Here is a 21995-nt window from a genome sequence, read left to right as displayed (position 1 = left end):
AAATGAAAACTCAGTGACAAAATGATTTAGCTCTTAGTATTCCATGTTTATCTACAATATACTATATTGTTTAAATTGGATTTTAATGCCTTATTTGTACCTGATTAAATTATCTCACCTTTTTGCGTGTCATAGAAACGGTGCTGCCCATAGAGGACTCCACTGTTGGCATGGTGATCCAAGTGGCTCATTGGAAGGAAAGTGTGGGCCAGACTCCCTGAGAATCGAGGATACCCTGGACCTGCTGAGATGGAGAGCAGAGAGAAAAAAGAAGAGATTTGATAAGACAGGACAACAGCTACTGAGATGTAGTTATCCAGTGTAATCCTTTAGGTCCACTGCAGCTGGTGGTGTTCATACGCAAATAAGTACTGGCTCTGCCTCCCATGTTTGCCTTTCCTGCCTGAGTTAAGAATGCAAACAAAAAAAGACAAGCTTGGGGATTGCTGTAATATATGAAATTTGTCTCTGAAACATATGGTTCTTTCTTTTTCTCACTCTCAGAACTGGCAGTGGCACCCCTATCCATCTGAATGGAGTGATAAGGATGGATTTGAGGTTTGTGTTTACAATGAACAGAGAGCCATGTGGCTGACCTTTACTGACCTACATCAGAGGTAAAAGGTCATCGGGATGTTGGGCCTGTAAGCCAGTACACCTGGGCTTATTACATCAAGCCCATCTGGAGGAAATTTACACCACAACCAAACAAAAAAACTCATTTTGCGATGGGACATTGAAAAACACAAAAGGACTTTGAGGGTGGAGGAGAGAGAAAAGATGGATTGAGATGAAAGCCCACTGCAATATTAGGACAAAGAAAAAGCATCGCTATGACAACCCACTTCCACTACAATTGGGAAACTATAACATCTGAGCATACCAATGCAAATTAAATTAGCCTCTCTCTACTACTGTATAATAAATTATTTCACCCATTTGCAGGAAAGCGATTCAATAATAAAATCAAACAACTGTAAAATCCAAAAATAGGGCAGTATGGTGATGAAATCCCTTACTGACAACAGTGCTGCAGAGTGAATGTTCTCGTATGAGCATATTATGTAATGTGGGAAAAAAAAAAACATGATTAAGAATGTGCCGCTATGTTATACACAGGCTACAAAAATAAAGAAAACACACCTATACCTACTATCACCATGAGTGAGCCAACTTCAGGTATGGAAGGAAAGAAATACAGGAAAATGAAAGCACTGTTTCTTTTCTCATAAATGTAACAGTGAGACAAACAGAGAGGTCATCTGCTGCCCGCCAACACTACAGCTAACCATCTCGATGACCTCAGAGTCATCTAGTGAAGTCCACAGAGTTTGTACCTCCTTTTCCCTGCTTTTGCACCTGTCTCGCCCTCTAGCCTCACTTTCGAACACAGATGGAGTGAAGGAAGGAGAAGAAAAAAGATAGAAAAACATGGCTCTATACAAGCTAAATGAAAGACAGACGTATTTGTGTTGGCAAGCATGTGACCTGATCCCGGAAAGCACAGAAGCAGGTCATTCGGCCTCGTGTGTGTGTGTGTGTGTGTGTGTGTGTGTGTGTGTGTGTGTGTGTGTGTGTGTGTGTGTGTGTGTGTGTGTGTGTGTGTGTGTGTGTGTGTGTGTGTCTGCGCGTGCACGCACACGCACAGCACAGTGGTTTTTACAGCAGCTCATAGTGTTGAATGTCTCACTTTCTGCCGGTGGAACAATGGGGCCGGTGCTGTGAGCCAGCTCTGGGGAGGGAGGAGTGTTGTGGTGGGCTTAATGACCTCGTCTTAGTGCGGCCTCCGCATCCTCCCATCTTAATTAATGAAATGCACAGAGAGTGCAAACAGCCCTGCAATAACACAGGAGGTGCTGCTTTCTGAGGAGGGCAACGGGGTGATAATTACACACTCTCACTTGTTCTTTCTTTTCCCTTCTTTCACCTATTTTTCTACCTCACGTACTCCCCCCTCCCCACGCCCCTCCATCCCACCCCTTTTGTCTCTGTCTCTTTCTTTGCTGTCATGATTAATAAGCACACATATTTATGCCAATTCATCTACAGAGGGAGAAGGAGGGGGATCCTTTGTTTAAGCAAGACGTTTTTCTCTGATTTTGGGAGGGAGAAAAGCAGAGAGCTGTTTGCCAGTCTTTATCCAAGCTGGGAGAGGGCCTTTTTTTTCTGCGGCAGCATGTTGTTTGTGAGCGTGACGATTGACGGCGTAATCCCTTTTCACAGTGTGGTCTGGCTGTGCCCGATAATGCCAGCCCGCTCAGTTTCAGCATGCTCTCCATTGGGGTGGCAAGAGGGAGACTGCTGGGCACGGCAGAGCCCATTCAGCCATTAATCTGGCCAGGACAAGGGAAGCTGCTGCTTCTGCTGCTGCTGCTGCTGCAGGCGACGTGAGCAGAGTCTGAGCGCAGTCTGCTGACTGCACAGTAGCCTCGCTTCTCTTTCGCTGCCTGCGCACACTTGCACACATAAACAAGTCAACATCAGCAACTGAATGACAGAGGGGGAGTTCACAGCGCATGCCCTCGTTTCCACGGGTGGAGAAGGGGCGCGAGGCAGAACAAACGGCGCTGCATCCCAGAGAGGGATTTCCAGAAGTTCTGAAGGTATTTCTCATAGCACGGTGAATTGAGAGAAACAGGCAGGGAGGACAAAGAAGGGGGCTCGATATAGAACGGCACCTAGAGGCAGAGGAGAATTAAGCCTGCTGCATTAGATTCAGACGACAGTGTTTCATTTCTCACTAGCACAAAACCACTCTCATCCCTCCATTCCTATCCCCTCATCATACACCTGCTCTAAGGACACCAGCCCATTCAATTTCTGATGAGGGTTTCTTACTTTTTCCAAAAGACAAAATAACACAAGTGAGAATCCTATATTTTCTCCAGGGAAATGGCTGTAGCGTTTCAGAGATAGAGCAATAGAAGGACAGAGTGAGAGAGAGAGGGAGCGTGGCATAGGAAGACCAAGAGGAGAGGAGGAGCTGCCTGAGCTGCCTGTCAGGTCCGCTAATTGAGAAAAAGTGACAGAACCATCAAGACACAGAAAGGGAGGAGAAGAGGAGAGGAGCCGAGAGATGTTTGGCGGAGGAGGGGCAGTGCTGTGGTGGATCTCTTCAGGTTTGACTAATTGAAAGGAAGGGATGCAGGCTGGCACAAGAGAGAGAGAATGAAAGAGGCAGGAGTATGGAAGAGGAGAGGTGGGGGGTGCAGCTTAAATCCTACAAAAGGAAAAGCTAGCAACTGCTCGCAGAAGGAAAGATGGACAACTGAAGATAGGCTTGGAAAGGCGTATCAAACAGGAGTGGATTAGACAGGTGTGTGCCGGCAATTGTGCGTGTGCATGCATGTATGTCTATATGTGTGGACAGAGATATGAGACTGTGATTGTTTTTGGCATAACGTAAGAAGTCATTTGGACTGCAGCCAGCTGGCTTCAGGCCAGTGAGGAGCCTGCAGTTTTTTTTGTTTGTTTGTTTGTTTTTTGGGGTCTATTTTTCTTTTTAATTTTTTCATTCAGATGATTCAGTGGGGTTTATTCAAACAGTTCCAAACATGACAATAAATCTTTCAAAAGCTCAGCGGGCCTAATCCATTTTACCAGGTGTTATGACAATTTTTTTACATTTATTAAAAACAGCCACGACACTGCATCTGTCTTTGTTTTTGTTTTTGTTTTTTTGCTTGTTTGTTTGTTGTTTGTTTTGTTGTTTCCTTCCCATCTCCTTGCACCTACAATCATATACTGATACCCCTCTCTGTGATAGTGAGCATCTCAGCTCATCAAAGAAACAACAGAAAATTCCATGTGGTTCATACAATGGCTGTTGCTGTACTCTGACATCACGAAAGCCACTAACGGTTTAGTTCCTGGCTGCTGTGACCTTTTACAAATATCTCAGCATTTGTAAGACAGTAGAGTGTACACTCTCCTTTCCCCAAAATAATAAATCTTTAAGTTTGAGCCAACACAAGACTTTTCAGTAAAACTTGCTTTTCCAAAGTTATCTTGATTCACGCCGCCAAGGTTATGTGATGATGTTATTTATAGCTTTGCTTAAAGTCATAAATGTGGTCTAGATTCATGACTGAACCGCTCCTCTCTAAACACACTCAGATCATGTTCACACTAATATCTGTGCCAGTGCATATGAAGTATGAACACATATTTCTTTTCCTCTAATTTAGCTAACCCCAGAAACTGAACTTCATTCCTAATTGGACAGTCTCATTGTCGTGTGGAGTCTGGGGAGGTTTTTTTTTTTTTTTTTTTTTTTGGGGGGGGGGGGGGGGTCATCAGATTGTTTTTCACAGATTTGCTCAAGATGCTTAAGCTTAGCTAGGTCAAATTCAGTGAGGATTTACATATTTTACATTTCATTTGCCTATCAGACAGTACAGGTGTTGCAATGCTTTGGTTTTTTGTTTTTTTTTTGTTTTTTTTTAGTTTCTGCTTAAAAATAATTGTATGAGCACAAAATAGTGAATTGATTTAGGGTCTCTGTGCAGCAGCAGCTTTGGGGGTGGCCATTAGGGGGCATTTATGAATGTCAATCAACATCAGTCACAAATTTTTGATGTAGTAATTCAACATCACAAGTAAAGCAAACCAGCGCCTAACCACTGTTTGCCTATTGCTATTATTTCCATCAAGGAGGTTATATTTTCACCCCTTTTTTTTTTTTTTTTTTAGTTCTGAAATAATTTAGTGGGATGTCAGGCAAAGCATCTTGTGATTAGATTTTGGTTCAAATCCAGATTCTATTTCATATCCAGGAAAAACATGGCTTTAAAAAAATGCTATTTTCTCATGCACTTCTGCACTTACTGGAATTAAAAACAATATCTGTCATGTGCATCTTTTGATTACGATGTGCTTTGCTGGAATGAAGATTAAACATTTCTAAAAAATTGTTTGTTATGAAAATACAACATTCAGAGATTGTAGTGTAGACTTGGCATCCTAAAACGCTTTATGATTATAGCATTTTATTTGGCTTTAGTTCACCTCCAATAAAATCTTATTTAAAATTCCTCTGATTATTATTGTGTAGAAAATAAGAATGTGTTTTTACCCAATAAAGGTCAAATTAAAAGCTTATATGTGCATATGATTTTGTCTTACTACATCTACCCACATTCCTGCAAGTGTTTATACCAAGTAAGTGAAGCGTTAGCAAGTGACTACCGAGATGATCTTTATCTCTTGTTCGATACATGAGAAATTTTAGATCTTTAATCTGCAGAAAATGTGTCAGAGGAATAGCAGACACAAAGACATTCTGCACAATAACAGGTATATGCCAGCAACATAAGAATCAGAAAATAATTTCTGAATACAAATTTGATCTGCTCTGCTTGGATTTGCATGTAAGCAGCCACTTTAAAAACACTCAGAGAAAAAAAATGCAGAGCATATCTTTGAGGTTACAAGTGACACACTAATGCACCGACACACTAGCAAGTCAGTGCCTGCTCTGCTGCTGGTGGGGTTCTGCTGACACCCGGAGAGAGGAGGCGAGAGTCTGGGTAATTGTGCCGCTCATTTTGATGACTTGCTTTTTATGCAAAACAGGAAAAAGACAATATGCAATTATCTTGAGGAGGGAACAGCTGAATGTGGTTGATGAACAGTCTGGATTCAATCATGCTCTTAGCGCGTTATATGCAATTAAACTGCAATAGAGATAATGGCCTCCATTGCCAACTGAGTAATAATCCCAGTCATAATCACCTCCATTACTTTTATTAGGCTTGGCATTATCATCATCACTCTTAATATTATTTTACTTTTCCACAAGAAGAAAGTGTTTGACAATGAAACCTTGAAAGTATGAGGTAAAAGAAACAGTGGGGCTTGCAAAATGAGCTTGGGAGGGGAAATATTTCTGACAGCTGATGCTGGAGCTGATATCTCATTCAGATCTATTCTTCCTTCCCTCGTGTTTATTTGCAGAATGATAGAGTTTCACCTATCCTCACCACCGTAGCAGCTGTCCACTGACTCAGCTGCTGGTGGCCAGGACATGAGAGCGAGGTGGGGTGGAGGAGCGGAGGAAGCTGCTGGGAGGCATCCAGTGGCTCAACACACTCCACAAACAGACAGCATCTCAGCTGCAATGCACCTAATCAGCCCTGGCCGCATATCACACAACTGGGGTGATCAGTGACCACAAATAAACACTCCCCACTGGCATCCCCCCAATGGTCTAACAGCTGGGCTATTCTTAGAAAATGAATAGATAAATAAAATACAAGAGGGCTGAAATAACAATAGCCCCTCAGCTTCAAAGACTGTAGTTTACTAGATGACATTGGGTGGCCATCACCCCATGTAACTAGCAAAAGATCATGAACATGTAAATGAAAAAGTGACAGAAGTGAAGTCACAGGAAAGTAGACCTTGCATCAGTGGATGGATAGGTCTTACATTTATCTGTCATCCTGGGCTTGTGAATTCCCAAAATACCCAACCAGATTAATCTCTCTACTTTATCCTTGTATGACTTCCTGACTATATCTAAGCAGTAATGTGAAGTGTTGAACTCGATGTGTGTGTGTTTATATTTCCCTGACAGTGCGTGTGTGCGCGCGTGTGTGGTTGGATTTTTGTAATGCTGAGTATTGGGTGGGAACCACCCTATTAAGCTGTGATGGAGACACCAGCTGAAGGCTCTGCAATCACTGCAACTTTTTACTGGCACATTCACATGTGCTGCTTCAGAGAGCCCTGAGTGACATTCCTGCTGACATTTATTGAATACCGCAAGATTCCTTGGCTGAACTTTTGACCCTGTATCCGCGTCCAGAAGCCATGCCACAGTCCTTCATCCTAAACATGCTGGGGTTGGGCCTATTTTGGTGCACAAATAAAAGGGTGGGAGCGCAGTTCTTGCTAGACGATTACAAACTGTGCCTTGGCTGGAAACCTAACACGACCAAAACAAAAATACAATATCAGAGCAACAATACACCCTGCAAAGCTCTGTCCCCAATACTGCAGAGACATGAATATCGTCTCATCCAGATGGCATGGTCAGGTAAGGGTACTGAAAGGGGTGTGTGTGTTTGTGTTGTGATTTGAGGTACCTTCATGTGAATGGGGGAACCAGATTTGTGAGGCGCTGGAGTGGGGTCCGCCTCGGAAGGAGGGTGAAGAGGGCGAGGAAGGCGGCCGGGAGGGGTGAGACGGGTGGGAAGGGGGGGAACCCAGACTACTGGCCAGAAAGGTCCCCATGAAGGAGGCGGAGGAATTGCCCATCAATCCACTGCCTGCATTCCCACAGGGATAAAGGTAAGGAGAGAAAACATGGTTAGAATTAGAGGGGTGCATGTACACTGTGACCATGACTGTGACCAAAAATAAAAATTTTAAGAAATGCATAAGATCTTAGTGTAAGATGTAAGGGTGAGAAACCCACTGGCACTTTATGTGGAATCATTAAGCAAGGCAGATTTGATCACAGCCCCCAGGGAGAGGGTGAATGAGTGAGAGTGTATATGTGTGTGTGAGAGAAAGAGTGTGAGACACTCCTCCCCCTCACTGTCAGCAGAGTCCTCTCCCCTTGTCTTCTCTCTCCTCACGCCGCCTCTCCCCATGGGCAGACAGAGGTCTCATCTCACAGCTGAGTACACACTTTCTCAGGCTCTCTCCCTCTCGCTCTCACACACTTTTGCTCCTGCTCCCCAGTGTCCCTTTCTCAATTTCTCTCCCTCCCTCCATTATCTTGTGCTCTCCATCTCTCACTTTCATGCCCTCAATCTCTTTTATTGCTTTGCTCCATTTCACCTCCTCTCTGTCTCTTTTTCTTGCTTTTTCTCTGCATGACTGTACTATTCTTTCTTTTTCCACTTCCATTTGGTGTTTTACTCCTTTTCCTTCGTTCCACTGTTTTGTTACAATAGCCGTTTCCTCTCTTCCCTTTCCCTCCTCTGTCCCATTTTGATGAGCAGAAATACACCATGCGCAGGCCTCTTCCAAATCCTCATTGTCTCTTCTCTCCCTCCCTCTCTTCATGTTTCCTTCTGACACATAGCATTGCTTTGCTTTGTTCTTTACCATAATGATGGCAGCAGCAGAGCAATCTGTCCCTGGCTGGCTGAACTGTGTGTTTAACAAGACTATGATGAGTAATTGACCATTTGTAGCAACGCCCGTGTGACTGGGGGCTGATTGTCTATTATGCATTGCTGGGCAAGCTGGAGAAAACACACTGATTAACCACTGCTTAAATTGCATTCCCATTACGCGCCCGCCAGTGCACTTGAGTGAGGGGCCCGGGTGCCCAGCTCTTTGCACATTCATTTCCCCTAAGTCACACCACCGTGAAGTTTCATGCATATGTATGAAGTTGCCTGGATGAGAGCACACATGCACATACTTGCACAGACACACACACACACATTTGTGTGTCACATAGTGTGCACACCGAGCTAGCTGTGAAAACATAGGGGAGAGCGACACGATAAAAATTCATTATCAGCCTCTCATGACGAGCAGATCTAACAAGAAATGCCATGCGATTTGATTTTCTTTAAACATGAATCAGTCCAAACATGAATCGATCCTTTTCTGGGAGTGTGAGAACAATTGTGTGGAAGTCTTAATCAGCCAGGCAGTGAGTGAGCACATCCTCTGGGCAGGCAGCAGGGATAAACCCATCAGTCTGCCTCTTGCTCCTGCGCCGAATAGCCTATGGCTCATAGGCCAGAGCACAGGAGCATGCAGGTGCACACACAGATACATGTAGAAATGGGTATGGACACACATTTTCACACACATACTGCAGCACCTTTGTCACAGTTTGGACCATAGCCCCAGACAGGTGGAAATCCCCCACGATCCCCAACCTTACCAAGCTCTACCTCGAAAAACTACCTTAAAACCCTGTATGTGTGTGTGTATCTGTGTGTGTGTGTGTGTGTGTGTGTGTGTGTGTACTCTCAAAATTCAGCTTTTCAGAGACTTGTGGAAGCTTTACCACAGGATAAAATATAAAAAAGAAAGTGTGCTATAATTAACGTTTCCACTGCTGTTCTTGCTGTTCATCATTTGTGTTATTATTGTTTTATGGATTATCTGCTATGAGTTTTTTTTTTCCCCACATGCTGCTCTCGCGACAAAATATAAAGTATAAGCAGAATACATACATTTGCAGGAAAAAGCAGGCAGAAATGATAAGGAAGACTTCAGCAGCCAAGTAGGAGTGGCTGCCATAGCAAAATTGTACTTTGACATTGCGAAGTAGGTTGGTGGGATAGAACAGTATTCATGCTTCCGCTCTATTCTACTTTTCAGCCTCCATTCCCCTCCTTTCCTCAACACTGCCACCAACTATCACCTTTTTCCCTGTGGAGCACTCCTGGCACAGCTCTGTGGAGTGCAGGCAGGGTCTGGGGCAGTTGGAGGAGTGGATTATGGCCAGCATGCTCACCAGGCACACATCCAACCACCATCATCCAGACACCTAGGGCTCCCGTATGCGACCGCCCTCCACACTGCACACTCGTCGTCTCCCCTCCTCTTCCCCCCTCTTTCTGCCTGTCGCCCCTAGGAACCCCAGCTTTCCTCAGTGCCTCCGGCTCACATAAATCAGCTAATCCTCCTGCATTATTAACAGCCTTGCCTCAGAAAGAGAGAAAGGGTGAGAGAGACGTAGAGAGTGACAGAGAGAGGCCGCGAAGCCCTTCTTAACACACCAAGAGAGGAGAGAGTCTCTGCCAGAAAGACAAGGGAAGGAGAAGGACAGTACATAAAAAGGGGATGTTTAGATGTCAGGCAAGGAGATCTTTGAAGTTTAAGCTGGTGTTAAGGGAGAAGGGGATTGAATGAAAACCTTAGAAGGATCTTGGATCAAATCACGCATGAAGCATTTCCCACAATGCAACCTGATTAGATCTCTCTGTGGACCAGTTTGACCAAAACATCTGTAGTAGGAGAGGGACTGACCACTGGCCCAACCTGAACAGCAGTAGGTGCAGCATAGCAATGCAGTGGCCTTCACCTCTGTCACATTGACAGTTTGCTGACTCCACAGCCTGTCGGTCACAGTAAATGACCCCTCCCTCAATGTTATTTCTCCTGTTTGCCTCCTGCTGAAAAATATGCTGTGCATGATGCTGTGTAAATCTCTCTTTCTCTTGCAGTTTTCTCAAGCATTCTAATGAGTTCCGCTCACACTTTGTTAATATGACGCCCTCCCTGAACCCTTTTAAATCCTAATGAATCAGAGGTGTTGGTGAGAAAGTGCACAGGTTATAAAAGTGGCCTGGTTTTCCTTGGTGTCAGAGCAGTTTCATTTTGGGTGCCAACCAAAGCAGTGCAGAACAAGTGGAGTGAAGGTCCGAGGCATGACAGCACCAGTGCTGGACTCACTGTAACTGTTTATTTAGCAGCTTATTAAATGGTGACATGAATCCAGGGAGCCTGCCACCGCTACGCCAGTTCCTTGTAAAAGTTATGTTTTCTCTGCCCGTGTGTTTTTTAAAAACCATGTTTATTTATTTCTCCATTTCTTAAGTGGTGCCAGCAGTGCACTTGTATGGGCTCTTAAGAAAATCGGGTCATGTGCATCCTAATCGGCGCCGATCCTTGACAGCGATGGAGATTAATCCTATTAGGGAATTAAAGGAGAGGGGAACACAGGGATGGGGGAACCCTACCTCCCTCCCTGACATCTAAACATCCCACCCTGACACCCTCACTCGCACAGTTATGTTCCAATAGGTTTAAATGGGCAAGCACAGAAACAAACACAAATATCGCAGCACCTCTGGAGGTGGAGGTGTTAACTAGTGCTACTGTTTCGCTCCAGCGTGGGTGTGTAGGGTGAAGGAGACCAGTTTGTGCACGACAACAAAAACACACATGCATGCACACATAGCAATGTGGGCCCAGGCAGAGGCCCCCGAGGACAGCACGGAGTGAGCAGCAGGCAGGGAGGCGGAGCAGGGAGAATGAAGGCCCAGTTGTCATGGGAACGAAAGAGAAACAGCGCTCGAGGCAAGGAGGCTGAATACTAGCCATTACAACAGCAGTGGGCAGATGCAGTTGGTCAGCGTGCTGCTCAGCAACAACAACAGGCCGCTTCAACTATATTGAAACCCCACCTAAGCCACGTTTGCAATCAGACACACACCTTTCTACAAAATTTAATCTGGTTTCTGTTGTTAAGCTGCCAGGAGGGAGATGGCATCATCTTTGTCCAGTTTGGTCACTAATCTGCTCCGTTAGCACCCCCTATCCATTATTATACCTCATGGGTGAGTGGTAGTTTGGTGTCCTAAGAAGGAATAATACAATAATGGGAAGTAAAGGGATTCATCTAAATGTGGGCCAAGCCATGATGGGTGGAGGGGGGGAGCTGAGAAGACAACAACCACCCACCCACAACATGTTGTTCTTTTGAATGCTGGGAATCAGATCAAAATTTCCTCCTGAAGAATCACACACCCATTCGTGTAGATGTGAGTGGCGCACACACACACGTGCGCACACGCGCGCACACACACACACACTCACACTCACAACTATGCCTTTAAGAGAATGAACAATTATTCCACCATGCATCATATTTCCCTGTCTGCTCTTGAAAAATGAGCCACGGTAGTCTTCAGCTCTCCGTCTTATTCGCAGACGGCAGCCTGAAGGGACGGATGGACGTGTCGTCTAGACAAGGACACCAGACAGACAATGAGAGGTGAGAGTGATGGTGACAAGAGGAGAGGAGAGACAGAGAGAAAATTGCAGGTGTGACTGCATCAACCTGCTCTCCACAGCTCAGTGATTAGCAAGCGCCAGAGAGAGAGAAGAGGCCAGACGAGGAAGAAATGCCAGGGAATCAAAACATACTCCACCAGACTATAAAACCTCCTATCGCATAGAGAGTCGGTGAGCACAAGGCAGTTGAGGTTGCACAGTAAGCAATCGGTGCCATGTGGCAGGCAGCCTCTTCAACACACCTTGAATAATTATAGCTCACATGGTATCCTTCTGTCATGTCCTGTGCTAAAACACACGCTCCTATCCCTGCCTCAAATGAGCAAAATCAATATCAGGTAGGTGATCAAAGAGAAAGTATTTTCTTATTCCAAGAGCTGCTTAAGATCCCGCAGTTAGTTGCAGTACCTGTTGCTGGAACTGTTTTAACTCTCTGACACAGCAAAACAAGAGACAAGAACACGTGTTGTTCAGTTGGTAACTCCAGACAGGATCTTTTCATTCAACTCATTACAATTTTTTGTGCTTAGCTGTGAATTTAAAGGATTTGGCTCCTCAGTACTTTACTAATAAAAGGAAGGAAACCTCTCTAAAAGCAGTGGCTAGAAACTGAGGGCAAGAAACAATAAAGAAAGAGACATTTGAATATTGACTTACCAAGTAAGAACATATTGAGCAGGGTGTCTGTTGGGAAGAGAATTTTACTCCCACTTTGGTGTCTTTCTCATCAGACTTTCCTACCGATGCAGTTCCATGTTGTGCCCAGGAATTCAGACGCCCAAGGAGAAGCCGGCCAGACTTTCCACACACATATTCACCCATAAACACACAGCTAAGTATTTGACCCTCCAATAACATGGAGAAACTGGACTGGGTTTGGGCAACTGTACACACCAGCAGCCCCAGACAGACTGCACACGCTACCCTGGAGGGCCGCTGACTAACCCAGCATCTACTTCCTCACAATAAAACACAAAAGGAATTTGAAATGGCTACTAAAGTGGGGGGATTTCCTTCAAACAGTCAAAGGCATCTTGAAAACATTAGCGCAACTGGTAGCCAAATTCCTCCTCACTTCGGAAACAACTGTAGCAAGAGTTTTTTTGTTGTTGTTTTTTTTGGAACTTGCCCCCTGTTTCACCAACTCCCACCCAGATTTCTCTCTCTGGGTTGAAGGGTGGCTGGGTGTTGGGACTGAGGGAGTGGGCAAGCACAGTAAGAGGCTGGTCTGATCAGAAGTTTACTGAAGTGAACGAAAGGCAGAGGGAGAGAGAGAGAGAGGGAGACAGAGTGCAAGCAGGCGGTCCAGTCCTGGAGCTGGGCCCAGTGCAGGGGTGGGGGAAAGTGCCAGCAGCGCACGCCTCCGACACTCTCCACACTGCGTGCCTGTGGAGTGAGTTTAGTGGATGTGGTCAGTGCGGGGGCGGGAGAAGTGGAAAGGGAGCAGGAGACGCAGTCGGATAAATGGATGGAGGAAGAGAGTGAGAAAGGCTCTCTTAATACAGGATAACATCCAGAGGAGGGGCAACGGGGGTGAGAGCTTGGAGTAGAAGTGTAGATAAGAGTGTGAGGAACTGTGAGAAACTTCCAAAGTGAAAGAGCAGTGGAGAGCGTGTGGGAGTGTGTGTGTGAGCTGCCAAGCATATGCGAGCCTCTGGGTGTGTGTGATTGTGTGTCCGTATGGTGGTCGTCTCACTGAAGTTGACAGCCTGTGTTTGCAGAGTGGCTTCGTGGTCAGCCACTTGTTCACTATTGAAGCGATGACAGGGTAAAAGGGATTTTTTTGGGGTTTTTTTGTTTTACAGAAGTAATATGCAAATAAAATTGGCTTGGTCAGTTGAAGCACCACAGCCGCTTCATCCAAGCTGTTTATACAATATACAATATGACATGATAGGGATAAGAGAATCTAATCCTAAACAAATTAGCGCAACTGGCTTGTAGTTTGGCAGGGAGCCTAAAAACAACAATGGACCCACAAGGGCCACGATGCTACGGAGAAAAACTGCAGAAAATGTCCTTGAGGAATATTTTGTGCTGGTTGGGGAAAGATGTCAAAGAATATACACAAATCCCTTCGTCCTCTTTCATTGTTTGTACAGGAGTCGGCAAAAACATCAGCTTGCCTGACGAGACAGAGAAGTCGTCACGTGTCCAGCTACCTGACCAGCTTGTCGCTTCTCAGTTTTACTACAATTAATCATTCATAAATAGAAGCTTCACCCCCAGTCACGTCACTTCTGTGCCAGTGGCAGTGCGGAGGTGGGTTGGAGGGTGGGGCGTGGGGTTGGGTGGCCGACAGGAAGAGATAGCGACGTCTGGAAGAGTTCCTGCTGGAGAGGCGTTTTATGGGCCCAGTAAATAAAGAGGACATACAGCACCTTTGCAGCTATTTGCAGGGCAGCAGGCCAGGGAATGTGTTGTCTAAGAGACAATAAGACCTCTGACTGTCAAAATAACAGCTAACTAAGGGGTTAAGCAGTGCGCTTGATAGCTACGGAAGAGGTAAAAGCTGGGGTAAAGGCAAAGAGGCGAAGGGTAAAGTGCATCGCTGGGGTTTAATCCTACGAATAGCTTAGAAAGGAAACTGGACGTACAGCAGCTGGAGCTGCATTATTCGTTGGACAATGGGCTAGTCTTGTGTTTACGTGTTCTTGCTGTGATACATGTGAAAGTGTTTGCTGAGTCACTGGCCTCATCTTTGGAGAACAAGCGGACATTCCAGACTGGGACGCAGAAGGTGGGAGGACAGATTTGAAACAGCAGCAGCACCAGGCCAGGACAAATCAGCTCAAGGCCCATTACCTTCCTTTTACACCCACACTTCCACCCACCCACCCAAAAATGCGCAATCTCATTCCGTATTCCCATAACACAGATTTAATAGCACATACAAGAAAAGCGATGTCACAATACTAAATCACTATGCTCCACTTTCATTCTGTCGTTTCTCTCTGAGAACTTCAATATTCATGATGTAACAGGAAGAGCGTATTACCCCAGTCTAGCAGTTTTCCTTGGATTGAACTCTTCTTATGAAGTGTCTTGTCTCCAAGCACCGCATTGTCATTTCCATCAGCGTTTTACTGTACTAAATTTCCCTCCACAGCTAAATCTCATGCTTTTTCATCTCTTGGTTACATGTAGAAATTGCAAGTGTTTCTTATGGAATTCGTGGGGGGAAAAAAGAAAAAAGTTGCGGAGAGCTTGAAGGGTCCGAGGTACCACTTACCGCACACTCCTCAAGGAAGTCCATTTGTTATATGTCTGAACTTTGGCAACTATGCTTCTTAATTTACCTATTGTTACATTAAAGCAATTCAGGGTGCTTGTTGCATCCCAGCGCTATATTCTTGAGGCATGAAATTGTGATTACCATAGTGAGGCTCATCCATCATATTCTCTCATCCACATTTCCAATGCTAACATACACATTTTGCTGTCTCTCATTCTCTTCCTTTTTCTCATTGTTTCTGTCTTCCTCTTTATAACACACACACACGCACGCACGCACGCACGCACGCACGCACACACACACACACACACAGCAACGCACCCAAACACAAAAAAGAGCCGCCCACAGCTGCGTCAGGCCATCTCTCTAACAATCCAATCTGTTTTCTTTCCCATGATGTTTCCCATTGGCACAGGGAGGAGAAAATCAGATTTACTCCCCCACAGGGCCCATGCAGTTGCACTGATATGGAAAATGATTTCAGTGCTGCTTGAGCCCATAAACATTATTTTGGTCTCCCCTGTTAATGACACATTTCTTCCCAGCATTGTGGATCTCACAGAGGAAGGGATGAGTGTAAGGGAGGAGGAGGAGGAAGAGAGGAAGGGGGGAGGAATCCTCTAGGGCACCACATACAACGGGGGAGTCCTTCAACCTTCAAACTGTATCCGGACATCCAAGACTTCTCTAGACCCCTTCCTCATTTACACACACACACTGAAACACAAACACGGGAACGTAAATTGTAACAACCTTCAAATCAAGGTATTAAATAAATAAATTTAAATTAGAGGGGAAAAAGATCAGTGCACAGAGATAGCCCAGGAGAGTCAAAGAGGGATTTCTCACTTCTCTCTCTCTTTCTATCTAGCTGTCAGCCCGATTCCAAACACACTGCATTTGGCTCCGGGGCTCAGAGCAGCCCCACAACAATTGTGTCATACAGCCCACATATCTTTTATTGATAGTAGCAGCCAATACAGCAGCCCCTCTTCTCCTCTTTAGCATAAAATTTATACTTTTAGTGGTAAGTTACAAACACTTTCTGCCCGAGGCATATTGTCAACGAGAGGAGCACGCTGTAGCCTCCAGTCCTAAACACAAGTCATTTAATATGATGGCGTGAAAAAGAGATTCCAAGAGGCCAATGGCGAGGCACTAAACCTCCCATTTGGCATCCATTAAAACACATCTGCAGGACCAAATATGAGGGGGCGAAACAGGAAATAGCCATGTTAGATATGACTAAATACTGTCCTCCATTTTTGAATATTCTCTCACAGGTCTCAAGAAACTCCAGATCCAAAAACGGGATTTTCACGGTCCTCCTCTTTCTCTGGAAACATCAGAATGGAATGCTCTGGATCTGGTTTGTTTTTCAGCTGATGACTGATCTGTCTAAATCCATTGGTTTTGTGCTCTGGTCTTAGGGATAGACGGGTGACTAATGGCAGCTTGCGTGCCATGTTTTAGCCAACATAGCCAAAGCTCAGGCAGTCAGGTCACTGAAACAGATATGCCTGGTAGTGGAAAAAAAAGGCAGATTAAAACAAATACTCAGCACTATTCTCTCTAATTAGTCCCCTGTTAACTTTTGAACTTAATTGGTTAATTGAGATGTGGTTAGACTGGGCAGGTTTCCCCTCCCTCAGGGTGACCATACGGCTCCAGTATTTCAGTTTGGCACTGCTTGGCACAGGAGGTGGCTGCGTCTCTCTAACTCTCTCTGCCTATTCTCTTTTTGAGCATCCCACTGCTCCAGTGACGAGGAGTAATGATGCCGCACAGGAGGCAGTAAAACTGTGTTTTGCAAGTGTGTTTTAGCAGACATTGTACCCATGAACTGCACATATGCTTGTGCCACATCAAAGCTGTGCTTTGACTACCCAGTCCTGGGTGGTCCAAAACCTCTCTTCTCTTAACCAGTGGTGCTAGGTAGATAGGCTTCGGAAAAAGTGGAGTGGAGCTGTGGGTGGATGTTACCTCACCACAGGCAAGTGTGTTCTGTCAAACTCAGAAGTTAGTTTGCTTTAGAGGAGACTTGAGCAGCATGAGGAGGGAGAATTAAAGAGCACCGCAATACATAGACAGACGCAAACACAGACAAACACACGCAACCCCATAGGCATCACATTGCTTGAATCTCCCCATCTCCTTTGGTTGATGTATAATGATACCCACAACACCACATAAATCTGCAAGCAGCTCCATTCATTGGGGCAGATTTTGCCTGCTGTCTTCTCTTTTTTTTCACTTTCATCCCCTCTTCTCCCTTTGCTCCTTTGAGCCCCATCACTCATTCCCCTACTCAGTTTTCCCTTTCCGTCCTCACACCCTCTCCATCATCCCTCCATCACTCTCCCTCCTTCCCACTGCTGCTCCGCTACATATTTCTGTCCTCCCTCATCACCTCGCTCTCTTCCCTCAGTTGGTGTCATCTGCATGCTTCAAAATGGAAACACTTTCTTTTCATTTTTTGGGTTTTTAAAAAGCGCTTTCCCTCCTACTCGCTTGCTTCATTTGCGAGCCGTTTCTCCGCTCTTGTTCGTCCATTAGTTTTCCTGAGGCCTGGGAGCGTAATGAACATCGTGTTTTATGAGGAGTCACAGGTTCAACCTTTCCTTCATCAGAACCACCCATAAATCAACATCCCAACATTCAACTGGCAACCAGGACTTGTCGGAATGTCCTGTTCTCCCTTGTCCTCCCATACTCTCTCCCTCCCTCGACTATCTGTGGCCCGGCGCCTCCTTTAGGTCATGCAGAGCAGTGCTAGACATGAGGGACTTGGTTGAAGACACTACATTGCTGCTGTCCTCTGAAATCTCTTGGATTGGCTAGTAATATGATAAAGTCCTGGAGTGATGTGTGTGAGAGAAACAGAAGGCAGCACCCTGCTCTGGCTTCTCTCTGTCTGATGTAGCCTGTCAGAGGCCCAGAGACAGAACAGAGCAGATAACAGAGCCCAGAGCCGCCACACCAGCCAGCCAGCCCAAGGTCTTTCTGCAGTCCTGAATGTAATTTGCCATTAGTTCACAAGGGGAACAAAGGAGAAATGTTTGATACTTGTAGGATTGGCCAAGACAAATGCAAGCATTTTTATTTCGATAACCTACAGATAAGATGAAGCAAGGCACCGGGTAGCCAAGGCCACACCTTATACAGTATTACCTTGTAAAGAAGACACTGTATAATCGCATGCAGATTTCTTTGATTTTTATTGTGGCAAAGCCTCTTACCCATAATGATAATGTTCCACCCCATACAAATAGCCACGATCTGTCCTCCTGTGGCAGTAGGAAAGAACCCTAACCCTAACCTTAGCCTACACTTTCAAATGCATCCCAGTTCAGCTAAACTGTGCTGTAAATTCATTTATGAATGCATCTGACAAACCGGCCTTTAAAATTGAGTTATGTCTCCTGACCGTTGACACTGGTCATCCATGGAATGTTGCTGCCGGGGCCTGCTCAACATCTGCAGCAACACACTCAAGCAGAGATGAGTAAAATTAGGAGCATTTACAGCAGTCGGTACAGAGGAGAGGTCATCTTCACCTGAACATGAGCAGATGAAGTGTATCACAGAGCAGGACAGCAATAATGAAGCCTCTCCTCTAGCTGGTTATCTTGACGGGCTTTAACAGCTCGGAGTAGAAAACGCAAAATTCAAGGTCAAATACCAAAGAAGGTGGGGGGGATATCATCTTGATCAACTGCTCGTTGCTGACTGTCTGGCTGGTTGGCTGCACAGCTTCTATTGCAGTCTTCTATCACCTTTGCCGTGACTCCATTTTGTCCACTGGACAGGTGGGCGTGGTGGACGGTCACGTGTTATCCTCTTCTCACTCTGTATTTGTCTGCAGGTCGCATACATAAATGGGAGACCTTGTGGGGTTACAAGAGGCTTGCAGCATCTGATCGAAATTAACAGATGTGTTGCAGCTGCCCGCCTGGTTTGCCTTAGCACATCCTCAAAACACACACACACTGAAAAGCCAAGAAAAAAATACCACATTAATAGAAGAATGAAAATTTAAATAATATATTTTACAACTGGTGGTACTCAGCAGCACTACTGGCAGTGTTTTAGGAGTCAAATAAAAAATCCACATCCCAGAGTAGCTATTAAACTGACTCTGAACAGTATGTATATTCCTATTTTTCTTTAAAATATTCTTAACTCTGCTGGACAAATATATCAGCACCCATGCATTGGGCCAGAGAATCTGAAGTTCTATGATGGGTCTGACCAGTGGAATGATTTGGTGAATCTTGTGGAAGGATGCGAGGAAGTCATAGTTGAGGAGTTAAATGGAGGGAACACATGGGAGAAGTAGCGCAGAGAAAACTCAGCCGGGAGTCTGCATATCCACAGGATAGCAACAGCTTTCAGCAGGTTATCGCAACGCCAGTGTGAGCCAAGCTCAGTCTGGATCTGGCTGAGGGCATAATGGAGAGAAAGGGGAGGGAGGGAGGGAGGGAGGGAGGGAGGGGGAAACAGACTAAGGAAGAGTTATTAGGCTGATGTGAGGCAATGAGGGGAAGAAGGTCTACTGAAATGTTTTGACACAGAAAAATAGCAAATGTGACACAGGTACTTAAACAAAGGTTTGAAAAGCAAACCGTTGACATCATTCTTTCTGTGTCCTATCTCCCCTTTTTCATTTTCTTTTCTTTCTGCTATTTTCAAACACATTGTCACACAAGTGATAGTTGCTGCTTAAACTGCTCATTCATGTCAGCTCGATGGCAATGACTGTGTTATGACCGACTGGCCTTCATTCATTGCCTAGTTGAGAGGACTCCAGGTCCTTCACCCACATTACTGAGATTCTAACCACCCCATTATTTTCATGAGCTAACATGAACACCAGGCAGTCTGGTAGCATGAACAGCCTGCGCTCGCATCATGCCTGCAGTGTCATTTATGCATTGTTTTGTACCATATTGCATCAGCAGCACCAGCTTGTAGTGCCGTGCAATACATTCCCTTGCAGCCAATGTGTGTGTGGGTATGGATTTGTGTGTTGGTTTCCATCTCTTACTGTATTTGTTCTGGCACAGTGTTCCATTGTGGGGCTGGGCTTTGCGCTCCTCAGATAAGAGAGCAGTTATGTCAACACTGGGTGCTGTGAAGGAGCCGCTTGGTCGTGTTGACATTCTACAACACTGCTTATTTACTCTGACCACAGAGTTCAGCCATCATCTAGCCTCTAATGCACTAATGACCAGAAGCCTCCTGGGGTGGAGCCCTCTCCTGGCACTGCCTGGTACTGGCAGCTTTCTATTTGTCAGGTGAGAAGAAAGATGAGTAGAGAGGGGATAACTAATGGCTTTGAAAAAACCCTAAGTTTAAAGCAGACTGCCAACGGATTCTGGGGCGGGAGGGGAAGCTTGACAAATGCGTCTCACAACACACACCACCCCTTATAGACTCAGGCAGCATGAGTCTGCATATTGAGCTGTGCTGAGCAGTCCTATCAGTAAAGAACCAGTGGAGCAATCTATGCATAATTAGGGTAGGGGGAGGGGGTTAATTGACTTCTTTGAGAAAGATCCTGATTTCTATCAGCCAGTCCCATAATCATGTGAGCCAGGGCTCTCATTAAGTCCCCGCCCTCATTTATCTCTCTTCCATTCTTCTCTTCCCCTCTAACCCTTTACCCTCTCCCACTGACTCCCCCTCTCCTCTCTTGCTTTGAGGAAGGGTGAAACCCCAATTGCTCCTGCTGTGTCCTCAGCAGGCCAGGAAAAGGTGAGGCAGATTTATAGTTTGCACCTGAATGAGTAAGGTGCACAGTGGCACATAGACACTCAACAAGGGCATACACACATGCACACACACAGCACACACACACACACACACACACACACACACACACACACACACACACACACACACACACACACACACACACACACACACACACACACACACACACACACACACACAGCGCACACACACACACACTAGGTTCCAGACTGCTGCTGACCTGACTGTGACCTCAGTGCAGTAATGCAGTACTATACTTGCTAGCAGGTTTTAGCAGCAAACCTGGTTACATGTGTCCCTGCGGCTGGAAATGTTCTCCACCCTGTGCACTACAGAAGATTCAAGCCAGTTTTCTGCCTCTGTGAGATCCATATTGGAGGCCGGCAGATTATATTTTCAGTTTGCTAATCCATCCACCCCATTCTCATGACTGCAATATTTCTTAAACAACTAAGGAGGATTTCTAAAGTTTTGTAAAACATTTACTTGAGAATAAACTGATTGGGGGCTGCTCAGTGGTGTAGTGGTTAGCACTTTCGCCTTGCAGCAAGAAGATCCCGGGGTGGGCCTGGGATCTTTCTGCATGGAGTTTGCATGTTCTCCCTGTGCATGCGTGGGTTTTCTCCGGGTACTCCGGCTTCCTCCCACAGTCCAAAAACATGCTGAGGTTAATTGAGTACTCTAAATTGTCCGCAGGTGTGAATGCGAGTGTGATTGTTCGTCTGTGTATGTAGCCCTGTGACAGACTGGCGACCTGTCCTGGGTGTCCCCTGCCTTCGCCCGAGTCAGCTGGGATAGGCTCCAGCACCCCCCGCGACCCTAATGAGGATAAAGTGGTGTATAGAGGATGGATGGATGGATAAACTGATTGGATTTTGATGCTCAAAAGTATAAAGTCAATGTCACTGTTACCTCACAATGCTAAATATGACACAATGTCACACAAATGCCTAACAGGATAAAGCAATGAATTGATTGAATGATTGATTTTCAGTCCAAAAAGTCACAGGTCAAACCTCAACCAACATGGATGTAAACTGCAACATGACTGGCTGGTGGAGGCATACGACCATAAGGTGGTAATTCCAATTGTTTTATTATTTTCAGCAACAATGTTGAAATAAACCACAGTGCAGCAGTGGCAGCACCGTAACAAGTGCTTTGAATTATTTACAAGCACAAAGTATACACTGTTTAAGGACACGCATCCTTACCACAAACAAAATACAGTACGCTGGCATGTCAGCACCTATGAATATTTACTATA

At 45.4% G+C, this 21995-nt stretch overlaps 1 protein-coding gene across 8 annotated transcripts in view; it reads right to left on the bottom strand.

Annotated features, from left to right (window-relative positions):
• The window catches only part of LOC110962848 (BAH and coiled-coil domain-containing protein 1), a 70593-nt gene that overhangs the window by 32830 nt on the left and 15768 nt on the right, over positions 1 to 21995 (bottom strand). For 6 of the 8 annotated variants that reach the window (XM_022210908.2, XM_022210909.2, XM_022210905.2 and 3 more), the window contains exons 3-4: positions 7089 to 7271; positions 119 to 244 (exon numbers count right to left, since the gene is read on the bottom strand). In XM_022210908.2, coding sequence (XP_022066600.1) covers positions 119 to 244; positions 7089 to 7271 — 309 coding nt within the window. The remainder of the gene's footprint in view (positions 1 to 118; positions 245 to 7088; positions 7272 to 21995) is intronic. The other 2 variants (XM_051941034.1, XM_051941035.1) reach the window with 1 other exon arrangement.

This window comes from Acanthochromis polyacanthus, chromosome 21 (genome assembly GCF_021347895.1).
Source record: "Acanthochromis polyacanthus isolate Apoly-LR-REF ecotype Palm Island chromosome 21, KAUST_Apoly_ChrSc, whole genome shotgun sequence".
NCBI classification, from domain to species: domain Eukaryota; kingdom Metazoa; phylum Chordata; class Actinopteri; family Pomacentridae; genus Acanthochromis; species Acanthochromis polyacanthus.
Note: the sequence above shows the minus strand (reverse complement) of the source record. Positions and strands in the feature narration are given on the sequence as shown.